The following is an 18,464-nucleotide window of genomic DNA, read 5'->3' on the forward strand; positions in this document are numbered from 1 at the left end:
CCATGCTACTATTTTCGTTCCCTGAGATTATGCTCTTCAGACAGCAACAAAGCTGGCGCTGGCCCATTCTTCAAACCGCTCCATCAAGCGATCAAGCGTCTTGGACGACCCTGCTTGAAACATGGAAGGAGGAGTTGAGGCGGTGGATGAACATGCTATCCAAGTCGACCTTCCGTCGAGGAACAAGCCCGGGTCAATTTTTTACAAGTACGGAGGAGTGTCGGATGCGTACGAAAACACCATGTACGAGAACGACTTGGTGTTGATTTTCCCATTGCGCGATGGTGGCGAAGCCAAGAAACCCGAGGCGTTTACGATGCAGGCATTCGTGGACTTGCTTTTGGGTAAGGACACGAAGCACAGTCGTCATCCGTTTCAACGCGTACTACGAACCCCACGCTGCTTTCTGGACGAGCACGGGAATGACATGGTCGAAGCTATCAGACCACGGAAAAGTGGTGCCGGAGATTCGAGCATTGAGATCGAGCGCCAACTACTCGAAGCCGAGTACGAGAAGTTTGTCCGCTCACCAGAGCCTACGACGGAAGCTACATTTTGCAAGCTGGTAGCCACAGCTATTTCGCGTCGAGTGCAACTAGCTTGTGGCCTCACCGCGCGAATGTTTATCAGTTGCGATGGTGACGAAATCATCATGACAGTGAAGTCAGAGAATGACGATCTGCGCGTGGAAGCAGACCGAACAAACTATCGCCTCCAGCTCAGCAACAAGCCATTCGACGACATGCTTCACCGAGACAAAATCCTCGACCTGAAACGCGAAATTGGTGCTGATGAGTGGCAAAAGTCTCTCGACCACCTACGAACGAAGCGTGGCACTGCAAGTGATACCTCCGACATCCCGGAGATGGATCCTCTCCTCATCTCGCGTGGTGACGAGTACCACCCCTTAACTCGTAAGGCTCTTCGCCGCTGGGGTCACCGAGAAGAAGCTGACGGCATGTTCTCGGACGACGACAATCATAATCAGACTGCATGGGATCGGTTCTGGACGTCGATTTTCTCGATCCACCACGACTCCATGACGTACTTCGCACCATTTGCCGACTACCGTCACGAACCGGAGTTCCAGCCATACTTTCGCCGCTACCCGTTAAACTGGGGTGGCAAGAAGGAGCAAACATTGTTCACCCAGAAAGATCGTATACGCCTCGCTTCAGGCATCGTGGATCGCCACATTAACCTGGATGCACTGCAGGACGCTGGGTTCCTCAAGACCCCAATGTTCGCACTCCATGACGAGGCTGCGCTGGCCGAATTGCGTACCACGTGGGCCAAAAACATGAGGATGCTGTACCAGCCACTTCATAAAATCCGCTTCTATTTCGGAGAGAAAATCGCCCTTTACTTTGCGTGGCTCGAGTTCTACACCAAGATGCTGATTTTCCCAGCAATTGCAGGCATTGCCACGATGATCTACGTCGAGCAACACGACGAGAAGAAAGATAACAACAACCGCGGCTACTTCCTGATTGCCTTCGCAATCTTCGTGGTGATTTGGTCGTCGACGTTTTCCGAGTTTTGGAAGCGAAAGAATGGGCTCTTTAGTTCGCTTTGGGGATGTCACGGCTTCAACGAAGTTTTCCGCTATCGCCCACAGTTCCGAGGAACCAAAAGCTATCACCCGATCACCGATGCGGAAGAGCTGACATATGAAAGTCGAGCAAAACGCCACCGTTGGTTCGCCGTGTCGGTCACCGTCGTGACCGTAATGGTTGGAATTGTCATTGTGGCTCTTGTTGGCTTGTTTGTACTGAAGCACTACATCAACGATGGCAACAACCTCCGGAACGTAGATATCAAGTATCGGACTCCACTGACGCTGGCTGTGACCGTCGCAAACGCCATCCAGATTATTATTCTCAACATGGTCTACAGACGTGTGGCAGGTAAACTGAACGATCTCGAGAATCACCGCACAGACGCCGAGTATGAAAACTATCTGGTGATCAAGGTGTTCTTGTTCCAGTTCTGCAACTCGTTCGCTTCTTTCTTCTACATCGCATTTATTAAACGCGAGGTAGAAGGTTCCTGCTTGTACGATGACAACTGCATCAAGGAATTGCGTGACCAGCTTCTTGTTCTGTTCATTGTCCGCATTGTGGTGGGCAACACGACCGAGGTAGCGATCCCCTATTTGAAGTACCGTTTCCAGTTGTACGCCGAGGACAAAGCGCAGGGAGACAAAAAGAAGCGAGGACACAATTTAATCGAAAACCAAGCGAAGCTGGCGCCGTACGGAAGCAACGAAGCATTCGAGGACTACAACGAGCTGGCGATCCAATTCGGCTTCCACAACCTTTTCGTGGTGGCGTTCCCACTGACACCGCTGCTAGCACTGGTGAATAACATCGTTGAAGTGCACGTGGATGCATCCAAGCTATGTTTTAGCTGCCGTCGCCCGTTCCCCCATCCAGCAAAAAGCATCGGTGTGTGGTTTTACATCTTCCGCTTCATGACTTATATGACCGTGGGAACGAACGCGGCGCTAATTCTGTGGACGTCGAACTTATTTGAAAACTACACTGGCACCGTGAAGGCGTTCAGTTTCGTCGTTGTTTGGCAAGTGGGCATGGCTATTTCGCTCTTCATCGAGCGAACCGTACCCGACTTGCCTCACCATCTTGACGCGCTCCGGGAACGCTATGACCACATTGTAAACGTTGTTTTCAAGAACCTGTCGGAGGGCGATGCCTCGCACCTCAACGAAGTTGCGGAGAACCCAGACTTGACGATATACCCGAATGATCAGTGGGAAGATCAGAGTGGCAAGGTAAAAGCGGTGGTTGGGATGCGTGACCACGAGAACGAGGTGAGAGCAGCCGGCTACCCTCATCACACACTTGAGACGGTGGCTGAATCAACTCGAAATATTGAGGAACCAGCAGGTTAGGTTCCATGCATACCTACATATGCACGCGTGTATACCTTTCTTAGGCGCACGCCTCCTCAAACGACACTGGCTGCGAACGTAGCTGTCAGCATTGAGTAGAGGGTAGTACATTTTTAATTCATTGGTTGCGATGCCCACTACATCGCCGCGATTTTCCCTTTTGTCTCAACATCGAAAGCAGGCTAGGAAACGATAATCCTGAGCTTGTAATATAGCCTCGAGCGCAAAGTCGGTAAGAGATTGTGAAAGCGGAATCTTCTGCCAGTTAACCAAGGAAAACTCCAAGTCTGTCGAGCGTTGAGTTGCCACAGCTGCTAAAGCGCCGCAAAACGAGCGGAGATTCTCGTAGTCCACACCAGCACATATTCCTACTTGCCAAACTTCAGTAAAAGAGTCGGAGTCCAGTTGCATATCAATTTCTTCGCGAATTTGGTTTTCTAGCAAATAAGAATTTCGTAAAGCACGATGTTGTGATTCAACTTTCTCCATTATCTCTGTCGAAAACATTTTCTCCAAACGCATTCTCTGCTCCTGCATAGTCTTCACAAAATCTTGATGCCGCATGCTGCACAGAGCATTCGGAAGAAAAGGTGGGAGATACTTTTGAGCCGAGTCCCCACTATCTTCATCGGTTTCATCTTTGTCTTCGGAGATAATTTGGTTGAGTTTAGTAAGCACTGCTAGTACGAATGTACTCGTCGCATCGACTAATACCTGGTATGTTTCAGCCGACACTGAATTAACCGCAGCATTTGCAAAATTACCCTGGGCTTTAAGGAACGTAGCAGTCGCAACAGGATTTATGGAGAACGAACCGATCACGATGTCCTCACAGGAAATCGAGAGGAACTCGGAAGCGAGGAAAGGGCCCTCCGCGCCCGTCATCATCGCGAGGTGGTTCATCAGAACCTCGATATGTTGAAGATCATGCGATAGCGCTTTGCCAGCCCGCACTTGCCGCAATAGATTATTTACACGGCCTGCCACGTTCGTAACAACAAGCGCACTCACCCACCACTCTGGCCCCGGCGTGCCAAAGTACCCGTGTTTCTCAATAAACTGGATCACAGACGTTTGATTCGCCAAAAGCCACTGAAGCGACTTTACTGCTGATTTCCAAGACCCTTCAACCAGTTTGGGACACACGAGCGCATCGGGGATATGCAAGTTGTGACGGCGTAAATGGCTCAACAGTGCCACCAAGGTGTTCATGAAGTCAGCGGTGAATACCGTTCTACACGCTTCGCTCATAAGTTGACTCAGTTTGCCTGCCAGTCCACGATCACCAAATATCGGGGATTCACACTCTTCCGCCAATCGGTTTGTAATCTCCCGTGTGCACGCGCGCGCCTTCACTCCCCCTTCATTCGCGTAGCCAACTCCTATCAACTTCGTTTTCCAGCTCGGCACAACAACGTCAAGGTATCTCAACACCAGCTCGCCACTCTCCTCGGCAACGTCCGCATCCTGAATCACGATCCCAACCAAGTGCACACTATGAATCTCGCCTCCGTGCTCGAACTGCACGCGCACGTCCAGAAACGGCGACCCAGCCGTCTTACTATACTCCATCACGACCGCGAACGCCCACACGCCCCCACCCGCCAGCAGATCCTTCAACCTCTGCAGATTCACCGCGCACAGCACTCTGCACAAGCTCCTCACGCGCTTCTCCGTCATGGCTCCATGGGTCTGGTCCAGCCCTGCCATCCCACGAAACAGCTGCGCCGCCTGCCTGAAGGCCACGCCGCCCGCCAAGAACTTGACGCACGTGTCCATCTCCAGCCTCGAGTCCACCGTGACGACATACCTGGCGTCGTTCTCGTCCACGTCCAGCTCCAGGTCCTCGTCGTCCGAGTCGAGCTCGATTCTCTGCATCTCGAAGGCCGAGAACTCGGCGTCGTCAGCTCCACGGGGGCCCAGAGCGCGCAGCAGGTCGTCCACAATGTCCCTGTCCACTTGGAACGTCCCTGTCTTCTTCACTGAAGCTGTAGGAGGCGCGTGCGGCTCCGCCACGGGCTGCAGGACGCACATCTGCGTCCTGGTCTCCATTGAGCCGGCGCGCGGCCGCGTGGAGATGGCCACGTCGGCCGGGAAGAAGGCGCGCTTGCCCTCGTCGCTCAGCTCCTTGTACTGCGCCCAGCGCAGCGCGTGCTGCTGCTCCAGGTGGCGCCGCATGTTGTCGGGCCGCCAGGGCGGCGAGAAGCAGTGCACCTTGGTCTTGGGCTTGCGGCGCTTGGCGCCCTCCGTCTCGTCGCGCGTGAAGGCGCGGCACATTAGACACACGGCTCGAGCGGGCAGGCCCGACTGCGGGTCCCGCTCGGCCACCGCCAGCGCGTACTGCAGCGCCCAATGCGGCCGGAACGTGCGCGATCGGCCGCCTGCCATGACGGACGATGGTGATGAAATGGAAGTGTGTACAGTTGGTGTACAGAGTTGTGTAAACGTTGTGTAAGTTTGAAGTTGAAGTTGATTAAAAAGGTGTCCGTTGGCGACTTTCTAGCGGCGGATGAAGAGTGCGGGGAAGGTGGCGCTGCTGCTTGCGGGCGGAGCGGCGTACTGTGCGCCGCTGAGAGGATTGGGTGGGATGGGCGATGTGGACGAGGTGCTGGTGCTCAGGACGTGGCTGACGCTCGCGGCGTCGGTGCTGGCGCTGACAGGGGTGGTGTCCACGCAGTTGCTTGTTGGTAGGAACGATGCTGGCGAAGGGATACATGAGGAGTGAGCGCTGACTTGGTGGTGGTGGTGGTGGTAGCGTCTTGTGTGCATGGAGCTCTGCACTTCCTCCGTTCGGTGATGCCGCAGTGGGTCGAGGGAAGCTCCTTGGGACTGGAATGGGCCACGGTGTTGGCGTTCCTGTGTGTGCTGAGGTACACGCTGTTCCCGCCGATGGAGTCCGTGCTCGTCAAGTTCCAGATGCACAGGTAAAGTTATGCGGTTCGACTACTGTGAGCTGTCAATCTCGCCACTCACACTAATGCCTTCTACTTATGTGTACCAGACGGCAACTGCGCGGGTTCTTCGACCGCCACGACAAGCAGTACGTTCCGATCGTAGACAACCTGCTGGAAGACTACGCTGGGCGTGAGCGCCTGCTGTACGCGAGAATTCGACGAGCATACCGCGACAGACTTGAGCAGTCAACTCGATCGGCGTGAAGGGACAGCTAAAAAAGATCGATATGAATGGAGTCGTCTAAAGGCAATTGTATTAGAAAGGGAAACGGAGAAATACATGGCACAAGAGAGGAAGAATTGATCTCCGTCCTCTCTGTCTCTCCACCACCATACGGCGCAATGAGGCAAAAAGCGAACCTAGGTCTAAGCTTAACGGGAGTGCGTGTTGCCCTGGCCACGCTTGCCCGAGTTCTGCCACTTCGCCAGCTTGGGAACCGATATCCGATCGGCCTCGCCTGCACGGCCCATCTTGGCGGCCTTGCGCTGCGTGAACCGAGTGGCGCGCTTGGCGGCAGCCATGTCGGCCTCGGTACCGAAACCGGACTGGTCGCGCGGGGCGACAAGGGACGCTGAGCGGTTCTTGGACTTGGAGCGCATCTGAGACTTGGCACGAGCGCGCACACGCAGATCCGAGCTCTCGGTAGCATCTTCCATATCCACGTCCATGTCCTCGCGTTCGCGCTTGCGGCCACGGCTCTCCTCGCCAGCCTTCCGCTTCGCCACGACAGCCTCAGCGTGCTTCATGCGGCTAGTATCCACGCCAAGAGCCTCCAGCTCCTTCTTCGTCTCCGTGAGCGTGCGAAGCTTAGCACGCACCTTCCGCGACACGGTAGCGTGGTTCTTGTTCTTGTTCTGACGGTGCTCGGCAACCATGATAGCCTTCTTCTCGCGGATGCGAGCGAGCTTGTCCTGCTGTTCGTCATCAAGGTCGCTCATCTCCTCGTCCTCATCCATAGGAGCGTTGTTGGCCATAGCCTCGTCCTCCTCCTGCTCCAGAGCCTCGAGGCGCTTAAGAATATCCGGGTCAACGAAGTCGGCAATGTTCTTGCCGTTCCAGATCTCGGGAATCGCGTCCTGCGTCCAGTCGTCGTTGCGGAGCATGCCCTTGTAGTGCTCCTTGAAGTCGTACGAGTACACGCCAGCACCACCGTTAGCGTTCATCTTGTCCTTCAGCAGCACGCGCGGCGCCACACCGTTCGGGTTCTCGCGGGCAGCAATGACGCTGGCCGGGATCGTGATCTCGCGCTTCACATCGTCACGAGCCACGGGCATGGCAACACTAAGGCGGTTCAGCACGTCCGCCACCTTGTTTCCCTTCACCTTCGAGTTGACGCGATGAGCCAGCAGCTCATCACAAGCATAGTTCCTAACATCCATGACGTTCTCCTCCGAGTGGTTCGACATGGTGAAGAACTTGGCCTTGGTCTCCTCCACGGCCGTGTTGATCATGCTCTGGTGGTTCTCCGACAGCGCCTCGAAGCGCATCTGATCAATCTTGTTGCACACGAGCACGAGCGGCTTGTTGGCGAACAGCGGGCGGATGTTCTCGAACAGACTCAGCTGCTGCTCGATGGTGAAGCCGCACTGCTCGGAGATGTCCATGAAGAACAGGATCGACGCCTGCAAGTGGGCCAGCGCCGTCACGGCCTGCATCTCGATGGTGTTGCGGTCCTCCAGCGCGTGGTCCAGAATACCGGGCGTATCGATGACCTGCCAGCGCAGGTACTTGTAGTCCAGGTGGCCCACGTACAGCGCCTTGGTGGTGAAGGCGTAGGGCTGCACGTCCACGTCGGCGCGCGTGACCTTGTTCATGAAGCTCGACTTGCCCACGTTGGGGAAGCCCGTGACCAGCAGCGTGCGCGTGTTGGGGTCGATGGACGGGAGGCGCGACAGGTGCTTGCGCACCTCCTCGAGGTACTCGAGCGAGGCCTTCTGCTTCTTGAGCAGCGTGCACATGCGGCCGAGCGCGGCGCGCTTGAGCTGCTTGCAGCGGTAGAGCGAGTCGCCGTACTTGATCATGCGCACGTAGTCCTTGGCGATGTTGTCGATGAGCGCGCGCGCCGTGTTGACCTGGCCGAGCGCCAGCTTGTAGTGGTCGCGGTCGTACAGGATGTTGATGAGGTCGGCGTAGAACGGGTGCAGGTCGTCCAGGCGCGGGAAGTCGTCGATGATCTGGCTCAGCTTCTCCTGGCACGTCTGCTGCGTGAACTTGACCTTGCGCATGTAGAAGGCGCGGATGCGCGAGATGGCGTACGTCGGGTGGATCACCGTCGGCGTCTTGCGCTGCGTGCGCGTGAGCACGATGTCGATGAAGTCATTGGCCGTGGGCACCGTCTGGATCTTCTTGAAGTTGTACACCACCATCTCGACCGGCCAAGGCAAGCGACAGAGAGACAAGAGAGACAAGAGAGGCGAGAAGACACGAGAGAGAGAGAGACGAGCTCTTCGGAGACCGGTGGCAATGGGCGAGTGACAGCCTTTCACGCACGGCGTTTGGTTTGGTTGGTTCTCGGTCCTGCCGCCCTAATTCATGTGCACGTGCCACACCAAACTATTCTTGTACCCATGTGCCGCGTTTCCGGTACAGTCTGGTTTTCGCGTGCGCCACACCAGAATCAGCCCGAAACCGCCGCTGGGCGCTATACAAACTCCAAGTGACCCGCAGTCCCGTCGTGTAAAGGGGGCGCTCGCTGTTCATCATTACACGCACGCGTCCGAAGGAAGGCCGCACTTGACCCCCCGCCCGCCCATGTGGACCGTGCTCTTCGGCGACCAGGAGGATGGCGCGCCCGCGCAGACGCAGCCTCTCCCCGTCGGCAAGACGCGCGCGGCCGCGCCGTCCCCGCAGCACTCGACGCCGCCCGTGACGCCGTCGCCCCTCGAGGACGCGCGGCCGCTGACGCCGCCTCAGACGCCGACTCAGACTCAGACTCAGATGCCCAGCAACATTAGCAGCAACCAGAGCAGCAGCAACTCTAGCGCGTCCGAGGACACGCCCATGGCCATGCTGCTCAAGCGGCTCAACCACCTCATGATCAAGGTGGGCGAGCACGAGTTCGAGAAGAAGACGCTGGTGGACCAGATGGAGAAGGAGCGGCAGCGGCTCAGCAGGCAGATCGCCGCGCTGGAGCGCCAGCTCGAGGACCTGAAGGACCAGAACGTGCAGCTGCAGTACAAGGTCGAGTACACGTCCGAGCCCATGCTGCTGGAGCGCGTGCAGGACGTCACGGACATGCGCGACGCGCTGGCCGCCGTCAAGAAGCAGCTGGAGGCCGAGCTGCAGGACAAGGAGCAGCAACTCAAGGCGCTGCAGACGGCGCTGGACGCCAAGGACAAGCAGCTGGCCGCTCTCCGCGAGGAGACCGAGCAGCAGGTCCAGGAGCTGTCCACGCAGTGCCACGCGGCCAAGCAGGAGGCTGCTGACGCACTCCGCGTGGCCAGTGAAGCTGCTGCGGAGAAGTACGAGCAGCAGCTGAGCGCCAAGGACGCGGCGCTCCTGGCGGTGACGGGGGAGAAGGACTCGCTGGAGCAGACTCTGGCGGAGAAGCAGCAGGCTCTGGATGACGCTGGAGCTGCGACGGCGGAGGCGCAGAGGAGCCTGGAGCAACTGCAGGCTCGAAGTGAGGCGGATGCGAAGGCGCTCGAGCAGCTGCGACTGGAGGTGGACGAGGCTGCTCGGGAGCATGAGCAGAAGCTGCAGCAAGTGAGGGGTGAGCACCAGCAGAAGCTGGAAGCTCTGGAGAAACACGCCCAGGAGCAGGAGGCTTTTGCGGCGGAAAAGACTCAGGAGCTGGAGGACTACAAGCACGACTGTGTGGAGTTGTGGAAGATCAACGAGGACCTGAAGCAGCAAATCGCCCTCACGTCCGCTGAGACGATGCTGAAGCAGGCGGAGCTTCGAGAGAACGCGCTGTCTGGTCAAAGTGTGCTCCAGGATAAGGTGACGGAACTGGAGAATCAGCTGGAGGAGCTGCAGGAGCAGCTGAACCGGAAGGCGCAGGAAATCGTGGAACTGCAAGCTGAAGCTGAAAGTCGTGCCATGGTTGATGAAGAAGCCTCGGGAGAGGATGAGGACAAGTTCGTGGTGGTCGGAGGCGACGATGATGCCATCAGTATTCTGACGGAGCAGGTCGCTACCGCTCAGCGCGAGCTGACGGAGGCTATGGAACTGAATCTGCACTTGAACAACCGCAACGCTTGGCTAGAGGAGCAGTACCAGATGCTCTCGTCTGTCCAGTCTGAGGGTGACGATGACCAGGACGACTCTGGAGACGCTAGACCCTCACTGGAGGAGCAAATCTCAGTACTGGAACAAGAGCTTCAGGAGGCTCAGCGTAATGCGAACGAAAAGGCCGAGCACGTGTCGAATCTAGAGCAGAATTACAGTGCTCTCTCGACTGAGTTTGACCGCCTGCGCTCTGCGCACAACGGTTTGATCGAATCAAAGCAGACGGATGATGCTACACTGAACGATCTGAGACGCGAAGTTGAGTCTCTTCGCGCTTCTCAGGCAAACGCTTCGGACAAAGATCAAGCCTTGTACGCGAAGGATCAGGAACTGGCTCAGCTTCGGACAACTAACTCTACGCTAGTTGGTGATGTTGACCGCTTGCGTGATGTCGAAACCCAACTGCAGCACGAACTTGACGAGTTGAGAAATATCTCTGCTGCTGCCTCGAAGACCGACGAACACTTGGCTGCAATCCAGCGTGAGCTTGAGCAGGTTCAATTTGAAAAGAGCTCCCTTGCTACGGAGCTTGCCCAGGCCCAGGCTTCTGTCCATGAGATGCAGCTAAAACTGCAGGAACTGGAAGGTATTGTGAACAACCAGCACTCTGAAAAGAAATCGCTGGAGCAGCAGTTGCAAAACTTGCAGGAGATGGCACAGGAGAACATGGAAGGCTCCTACGAGCTTCAAGCTAACCTGGAGTCCACGATGGAGGAGTTGGAACAGACTCAAGCCCAACTGCGAGCTGAGAAACAGAAGTGCGGAAGCTTACAGCAGTCTGTCGAAGATGCAAAGCAGTCGTCCATCCCTCGTGAAGAGCTGGAGCGCGCTCAAGGTGAAATTGCAAACTTGGAACAGCAAGTTCGTCACTTCCGTGGCTTGGAGCAGTCGCTGAACCAACAGTTGCAGGAGGCGGTGCGATCCAAGGATTCGCTGATTGCGGACGTGCAGGCCGCTCGCACGGAGCGCGTCACAGCTGAGAATGAGTTGAAAAACATCAAGGTATCGTACGAGCAAGCAACGGCACAACTCGCGTCGGTGCAGTCTTCGACCAATGAGCTTCAACGCACGAACGATGATCTGTCGAACTCTCTGGAGCAAACTCGCGCCAAGGCGATGCAAGCAGAGCAACAGATTAGCGCAATGCGTGTTGAGCATACCGATGCACAGAAGCAGGTCGAGTCCCTGACGAAGAAGAATCTTTCACTTGTGTCAGAAATCCAAAGCTTGCGCGATGAAGTTGACAAGCAGCAGCAGATTGCACGCGGTCAGCTTGAGCAGCTTAAGGTGGCGCATGCTGATGTTCAACGCCAGCTGGCAGAGGCGTCGCAGGCTCTTCAAGGCAAGGATGCCGAGGTAGCTGCGGCAACCCAGCGCAGCCAAGCCAACGTGGCGCAGCTTGAAGACCTGATCAGCCGTTACAAGGCCGAAAAAGAGTTATCGGACGTGCGGCTGGCACAGCTCAATGCGGAGTGTGAACATCTTCGTCAGGCCCAGAATGAAGCCACGGCTATTGTGGAGCGCTCACAGCGTGAGTTGGAACAAGTGCGCACGCAGGTGAACGCTACCCAGCAGGAGAAGGCTGCCCTTGCAACTGAGGTTGGCCAGCTGCGTGGCTTGAATGATGAAAAGTCCCACCTGCTGCAGGAAGTTGATGAGCAGAAGCGTGTGAACCAGCGATTGGAGGAAACGAACCGTGAGCTTGAAGGCTTGCTGCAGAAGTCCAAGGCGTACTGCGAGTCGCTGTCGCGTGACAGCGAGGACAAGGTTAGTCGTGTCCAGGAGTTTGCGCGTCACGTGGAGCAGGAAGCACGCGATGAGATCGACCGTATCGCACACGAAAATGGTGTGCTGCGGGACGAGCTGGAGCAGCTAGCTCAGGCTCGCTTCGAGGAGACAAACGCCCACGATGAGCTCCGTGTCAAGCTTGCCGAGCTGCAGGCCGAGAACAACGTGTTGTCAGCGCGTGCGCACCGCCTCACGCAGCAGCTATCGCAGTACACGGACCTTCCTGAGGACGACGAGCTGGGTGCTTCAGGGCAAGGCCAGACGCCCGATCTGTGGGAGTTGCTGTCCTCGGGAATGGAGCAGCTCAAGGCTGACTTGGAGCTTGCTAGCAAGTATGCGGCCAGCATTGATGCTAGTAGCGTAGACGGTGGCATTGGGGATGAGTCTTTCACTGTTGCAAACTAGTGGGGGTCGAATGTACATGCCAGGATTTTGACGTTAAAGAGGGTCAGGTGTATAAAGTTCATTTCGTAGAGAAAAAGTTGGCAAGATCGTCGTCGTCTTATCAGGCCAAATTTACTCGGATCAGTCCATGATGCTCATGGAAACACAGCCAAAATTATCCCATGCAATGCTGCTGTTCTCTTCGAGGCGACCTCGTTCTTCACTTGAGTACCGACCCCACTTCAATCAAACCGGTGCTAGTGTTGCTCAAAGAAATATGGCAGACACCATGGAGATCCCTAAAAGCCGACTCATCGAGGCTAAACAGGTAAATACAGCACCTCGTCCGCGATAACTATTCTGTTCTTGAGTATTGACACTTGACTTGCGCTCAGAGACGACAGGAGGCATCGAAAGATGCGTTGCTGCTGAAAAACCGCATCACTTTGCTCAAGGCTGAGGAAGACAAGGCGTGGAAGAAGATTGAGCAAACTCGTCGTCGGGCTGCTGAGCTCCTGAAGCTCCGAGAAGATAATGGTCGAGCTCACGCCATGCTGAAAGAATTGGCGATGGAGGTCGAACGCGAGACTCAGGCGTCGATCCAGATCAAACGGGAGCTCGTGCTGAGTATCGACAGCATCCCGAAGAAAAAGGAGATCAGCATGCAGATCACCGAAGCGCGCAGGAGCGAAGCACTGCAACTCAAGGAAGACAAACAACGCTGGAAGGAGATCATGGACCGACAGAAGCGCGACGAGTTAATTGACGCCATTCGCCGCAAAGAAGAGATCGAGAGTCAAAAGGAAGCCCTGCGCGTCAAGAAGATTCTGCACAAGCAGGACGTCGACAAACACAACCGTGAGCGAGCGTTAGAGAAGATCCGATCTGAGGAAGACCAAGCTCGGCGACACGAGGCAGAAGTGCAGGAAATGGAACGGCAGGAACTGGAGCTCATTCAGCGGCTGCGAAACACGCAGCACCTGCAGAAGCAAGCGTTCGAAGAGCTAGAAGCTGCCCTCAGTGGCGGGGGTGGAGTTGCTGCCAAGATCTATTAGGAATGTTACTTGACGCCGTCCTCGCTCCACGTAAGACACGACCGCAGATCGTCCGTGTCATTTATAAGGGCTTGCTTTCTCGACACGCACTTCTTGCTTTCGTCGTCTTGTTCGACTTCACCAGCTGAGCTATCCACGTTTTGAACTTGCGAGGTCGATGGTCCGTCCGGCAGCAGCTGTGAGGCTACCACCATCTCATTTAGCAATGTTTGTAGCTGAGACTGGTTCTCAGCATCCTTCAAACCTTCGCATAACTCTTGTCCGAGGAATGAAACGCGAAGTAGGTGTAGCAATGACCGGACCAGCGACTCCAGACTCTGTGCCACGTCCTCCGTAGAGCTGTTCTTCGCAGTCAATACGGCTGTTGCTAGGACTATACGACATTGCAAGAGCAATATCGAACTCCACAGCACGAGCGTGTCGAGCTGCTCGTCTGCGAGTTCACCGCATTGTGGTAGCACTTTTGGGGACGCAAACCCGCACGGAAACAGCAGTGTCATCACCGTGAGGCATAATTCACCAACTCCTGGAGCCGATGGTGTGTCGGAGGCTGAGTTGGTGTAATCAGCACGATCCATATCCCCGCTCTGTGCTAAAAGCCTGAACGTTTCTCGCATGTGCTCAAGAGCGCCAATAAAGCTTCCGCTCATAACGTCAATCATAAAGCGCAGCAGAGTCTGGGCGACTTGCAATAACAAACTAATTGAGCGGTCGGGCTGTTCAGTAGTTGCAGCGTCAACGGCCTTCTCAATGTCACCCAAGCAGTTAGCTTCCACTAACAAGTCCTGCGCTTCTTGAACACGGACATTTCCCACACCATCGAACCAGTAGCCACCTCCTCGACAAACGCTCAATATTTGAATCCAGAAATGATCGGCACGACCTGTTCTCGATGACTTCATTGACTTCCCTTCAATTTGGGTTTCTCCAGCAAACTCGTCAAGCACGCGAGAATACAGGATGTCGGCACTGCTTTCTTCTCTGTGTTGATGCGGACTAGTCAAGAACTCGAAAAACTCGCTGATACCTGGTGGGGAGTCGGGTTCTAGCAAGTCTCCGAGTTGGAGGCCTAACAACCCGTCGTTGTCATGAGAAATTTTATGTTCATCAATTGCTCTTACGATACCGAGTAGGCACCACGTCAAGCGGTGCAATGGTGAGGACGAAGCCCCCACCAGTGGAGATTGAAGCAACCGTGCTGCTGTTTCAGCGACGTCAAAGCGGGATTTTACAAGAGCTTGACCTGCGATAGAGATGAAAAGGCTCGCCGGAAATGAAAGTTCTTCATCACCATTTTCAAAATTCTCTCCGTGATGGTTGATCTTCGTCGGTGAATCGACTGCCGCCAGCAGAACGTCGAGAGCAGCTTTAACATAGATCATGTCACTTGTGTTCACGAGCATGTGAATTGCCCGGGTCGTTGCTTTTACTGAACCAATGCTCAAAAGTGCTAAAGCTGCCTCTCCATGCCGACAGCGCTTAACAAGAAACTGCGAGTATTTCTGCAAGGTGTCGAGAAGGAGTGGGTCATTGGGTCCCAACCTCGATCGAATGAGAGCAAGAGCTTCCTTGTAAGCGTCGCCACTCACCAAGCAAGTGACAGCCGACCGAACTTTCGCGATGCTGAGGAAATGCAACGCTAATCCAAAAGAATCAGTAGCATAACAGTATGGTGATGTCAGTCACGATGAGGTAATCAACCGGAACAAACAAAAACAAACCTGCAGCTTTCTTGTCTCCTTGCGCATCGAGCTGGTGGGCATACAAGTTCGTCATCTCCCGCCATACATCCATACCAGCCATAGGAGCATACGAAAGCCAGGCTGGCGATAGAGCTCCTTCTTTTGCAACGATACCTAGAGCCTCTATGACATTTCCCTGAAGCACTAGCGTGTTAGCAAGATTTTCCCATTCACGTTCCTCTCGAAAGCGCTTGGCTTCACTGGCGAAAAAATCCCGAAGTTGCACGCGGTCAGTATTCGTGAGAAGCGCGGCTTCTGCTGGTTTCATGCCGACAGCTACCTCGATGCTGTCGTTTGCTTTCTCCACACCAGATATCTGGCGACACGCAATAGCGACTTCAATTGGAGTAAGCTTGGTCTCCGGGTGGAAAATCGTCATCGCCTTCTTTTTGGTTTTGCTCGGTGCTATAGTCTTGCTCCTGTCAGCTGAAGAAGGCCCGAGCACGATATCCGTGGTGTTCGCCTCTACTTGCGTTTGCTGTGATCCATCGAATTGCTCGGGTAAAGCCGTAATTACTTCAACTTCCTGGGGCTGTTTCACCTTGCCAGGCTTCTTTAGCTTCGATGGTGGGTCTTGGGGCTGCTCTCTGCGATCCCAGAGACGAAGCGTTTGATCCTCACCTCCAGTAACAAGAGTGTATGGTGACACCCATTCCAGCGATAAAACCCGGCCCACATGATGGTTGAAGTACACTTTCCTCTGCAGAGATGTCGCATCCCAAATTTGAACACTTCCATCTGAAGAGCATGAGGCTAAGCATCCCTGAGCTAGGTCGGGGCACCACTTTAAGCCTGTGATTTTGTTCGAATGGGCTGCGATGCTACTGAGAACACGACTATCTTGACCGTGTTCAGCTGTGTCTGGTGCTTCCGGTGTATTAGCATTCCCACAACTGTACACAAATATTTTACCGTCTTCACCACCGGATGCCAGTAAGCCAGCGTCACTCCACGCCATGCATGTTACTCCCTCCAAATGTTCGTGAAAGCGAAGCTTGGCACGGCTCGTATCGATACCTTCGTCCCATTTCAATACTTCCGCGACGCCGTTCGAGCGCCCGATGGCTAGTAACTCGCGTTGTTCGTCCCAATCAAACGAAACACAACCAGACACAACTTCACGGGATTTTTGGTCGCTTGCATCAGCGTTTGATTCCAACAATGTACCACCAGTGTCGCAGCTCCATAGCAATACCCTCATGCCATCTCCATCGCGGGTCTTACCTGCCTGTTTTTCCTGTGCAGTTAGCACCTCCTCCAGACTCAGGCCCTTTGCTTGTGCAGCTTCCAGTTGCTTGATGCTCTCGAGAAACGAGCTTTCTCCATCATCAGCATTGTTACTCTTCTTTGGTTGCAGTACTATCCATTGGAGCTGCTGAACGTCGCGGTCGTGACTGGTAAGGAAATGACTGTACTTGTTGGTTTGAGTGTCGTAAACCCCAATTCGGCCGTCTTCCGTGCCATAAGCCAGCAATGAGTGCTGGAAGGGATGCCACCGAACGCAAGTAACCTTGCTTTGCAGGCCCTTCCAAAGCAGGTCGCACTGGTAGTCACTTGGCACTGAGGCAGCATCGGCACCCAAATTCCACAGCCGGATCGTCTGATCTCCAACCCCAGCAGCAACAATCCCAGTTGCTGCGTTGTAGGAAACACTATACCCATGTCCGCCCAACCCAGTCAGCTTTTCCACACATGTTGCAGCTGGTGCTGATTTAGAGGACGGGTTCTCCCTCCAAATTCGTAGTTCTCGATCCAGTGATACAGTCAACATCGACGCTGCACCATCTTCAGGTAGCGTAGTACCTCGTGGAGGTGTCATCACAATGCTGAAAAGCATTCGATTATGACCGCCTTTAAAGGCTACAGGCTTGCACGGAACGCGTTTCTTGCCTTTCTTCCCCTGGCCTTCTGATTTACCAGCACTCCATTCCCAACGAAGCAGGCTACCGTCGAATGACCCCGACCAAAGACAATGTCTACCTAGTCTATCGTTGTCATTGACGCTCCACGCCACGGGTAGCCACAATTGTTTTGTTTGGGTGAACGACATACCCTGTTTTCCTGTTGGAAGCCGCAGCAGCTGCTCCAAGACAGGTTCTTCAGCTGAATCCGATGCAAGTTTCCACAACTTGATAGTCTTATCTCGAGACGACGATGCAAGCCATACATCTCGCTCGGCACTGCCGGACTCAGCACCTTCCTCGTCTTCTGCTACGGAATGGTTGCTCTTGTCTGTCGCCTTCCACGCAACGCATTGAACTTCCTGGTCGTGGCCAGCAAGACGGTAACGTACTGTGCCTTGAGCAGCGTCCACCAGACATAGCACTCCACTGCGATATCCCACAGCTATCAGCGTTTTATCGTGCGGAGACACCGCCATCGAGTGGATACCGTCGCCTGAGATCGGCATGAAGACCGACACTTTTCCTCTGCAATCCACGCACAACAAAGTCAGGTTGAAAGTACAGGGAAAAAAGCATCACTAACTCAATCGTGCACTTACGCGTCCCGTTCCCACGCGCTGATGCGTCCCTGTCGATCGCCTGCCACAACAAAATTCGCGTCCAGCAAGCCGGACACCGTGACCGCCATCACTTCAGCCTTGTGTTTTCTGTGCTGCTCGATCATCGTCAACGTCGCCACATCCCTACCAGTCCACCATCACCACCCACACCTATCAGCACCCCGTCACACTCAGCGGTATTGTCACCCACCCACCAGATCTGCACGCTGCCTTCCTCTCCGCCACACACCAGACGCAGCTCGCCCGTCGTGTCCGTCAGGAATTGCACCGCAGTCACGCGTCGGTCGCGCTTCCCACGCACCAGCTGCGCGAAGAACGAGAGCTTCACTGCATCTCCACCAGAGCTGGAGTCTTCTCCTCCTCCACCTCCACCTGCCACCTAGCTCAAGCAGGTATGTACAGTACCATTGACACATCCGTCAAAACATCACTGTACTGTACCACCTCGCCTCCGTGCAACCCCGCAGCACACCTGGTAGATGAAGACGCTGTTCTTGGCTCCAAAGGCGAGCAGCAGCCCGACGTCGTCACTCCGACCCCAGTCGCAGATCTACCAACAAGTGAAAAATAAATAAATTACCCGGCCAACCTAATGACACATTACGCTCCGAGCGCCCTAACTCCGCAACCACTGACCTTGGCGCAGTACCAATTGGCAGACGGCGGAAGCAGACGCAGGTGGTCCTTGCCGTGTCGGATTCCGCTCCACACGCGCTCCCCTCGCCGCGTTCTGTCGCCGCGAAGCTGCTCGTCCGCCTCCATCTTCCGGTTCAAAACCTGCTCACCAACGCAGCGCGACACTGCGTCGTGGCATATGCCGCAACATAGGATAGCCAATCACAGCCGCGCATCCGGGTACCTTTCGTAGCTGCTCG

At 55.1% G+C, this 18,464-nt stretch overlaps 7 protein-coding genes across 8 annotated transcripts; 4 read left to right on the forward strand and 3 right to left on the reverse strand.

The window, feature by feature from the left end:
- Positions 1–121: 121 nt before the first annotated feature.
- Positions 122–2,911, forward strand: IUM83_05805 (anoctamin-like protein; the record flags this gene model as incomplete). 2 transcript variants are annotated; one of them, XM_067929962.1, is made up of 1 exon in its annotated part: positions 122–2,911. In XM_067929962.1, the coding sequence occupies one exon, from the start codon at positions 122–124 to the stop codon at positions 2,909–2,911; it is 2,790 nt and encodes a 929-aa protein (XP_067798099.1). The 2 variants fall into 2 exon arrangements, with proteins under 2 accessions (XP_067798099.1, XP_067798100.1); XM_067929963.1 differs by having other exon boundaries at positions 1,430–2,911.
- A 1,259-nt stretch (positions 2,912–4,170) lies between these two features.
- On the reverse strand, positions 4,171–5,299 carry IUM83_05806 (uncharacterized protein; the record flags this gene model as incomplete). Its single annotated transcript, XM_067929964.1, has 2 exons — positions 4,171–4,179; positions 4,268–5,299. The coding sequence occupies 2 exons, from the start codon at positions 5,297–5,299 to the stop codon at positions 4,171–4,173; spliced, it is 1,041 nt and encodes a 346-aa protein (XP_067798167.1).
- A 121-nt stretch (positions 5,300–5,420) lies between these two features.
- On the forward strand, positions 5,421–6,069 carry IUM83_05807 (uncharacterized protein; the record flags this gene model as incomplete). Its single annotated transcript, XM_067929965.1, has 3 exons — positions 5,421–5,598; positions 5,667–5,835; positions 5,913–6,069. 3 exons carry the CDS (start codon positions 5,421–5,423, stop codon positions 6,067–6,069), a joined length of 504 nt encoding a protein of 167 aa, XP_067798166.1.
- Positions 6,070–6,237: 168 nt separating this feature from the next.
- On the reverse strand, positions 6,238–8,232 carry IUM83_05808 (Nucleolar GTP-binding protein 1; the record flags this gene model as incomplete). The annotated part of the gene is made up of 1 exon (XM_067929966.1): positions 6,238–8,232. One exon carries the CDS (start codon positions 8,230–8,232, stop codon positions 6,238–6,240), a length of 1,995 nt encoding a protein of 664 aa, XP_067798162.1.
- A 385-nt stretch (positions 8,233–8,617) lies between these two features.
- On the forward strand, positions 8,618–12,289 carry IUM83_05809 (myosin-like protein; the record flags this gene model as incomplete). The annotated part of the gene is made up of 1 exon (XM_067929967.1): positions 8,618–12,289. The coding sequence occupies one exon, from the start codon at positions 8,618–8,620 to the stop codon at positions 12,287–12,289; it is 3,672 nt and encodes a 1,223-aa protein (XP_067798161.1).
- Positions 12,290–12,545: 256 nt separating this feature from the next.
- On the forward strand, positions 12,546–13,323 carry IUM83_05810 (Tubulin polyglutamylase; the record flags this gene model as incomplete). Its single annotated transcript, XM_067929968.1, has 2 exons — positions 12,546–12,596; positions 12,664–13,323. The coding sequence occupies 2 exons, from the start codon at positions 12,546–12,548 to the stop codon at positions 13,321–13,323; spliced, it is 711 nt and encodes a 236-aa protein (XP_067798134.1).
- A 5-nt stretch (positions 13,324–13,328) lies between these two features.
- IUM83_05811 (Gem-associated protein 5) lies at positions 13,329–18,351 on the reverse strand (the record flags this gene model as incomplete). Its single annotated transcript, XM_067929969.1, has 6 exons — positions 13,329–13,696; positions 17,118–17,494; positions 17,569–17,712; positions 17,784–17,968; positions 18,062–18,139; positions 18,226–18,351. 6 exons carry the CDS (start codon positions 18,349–18,351, stop codon positions 13,329–13,331), a joined length of 1,278 nt encoding a protein of 425 aa, XP_067798135.1.
- Positions 18,352–18,464: the final 113 nt, after the last annotated feature.

This window comes from Phytophthora cinnamomi (assembly GCF_018691715.1).
Source record: "Phytophthora cinnamomi strain GKB4 chromosome Unknown Contig10, whole genome shotgun sequence".
NCBI classification, from domain to species: Eukaryota; Oomycota; class Peronosporomycetes; order Peronosporales; family Peronosporaceae; genus Phytophthora; species Phytophthora cinnamomi.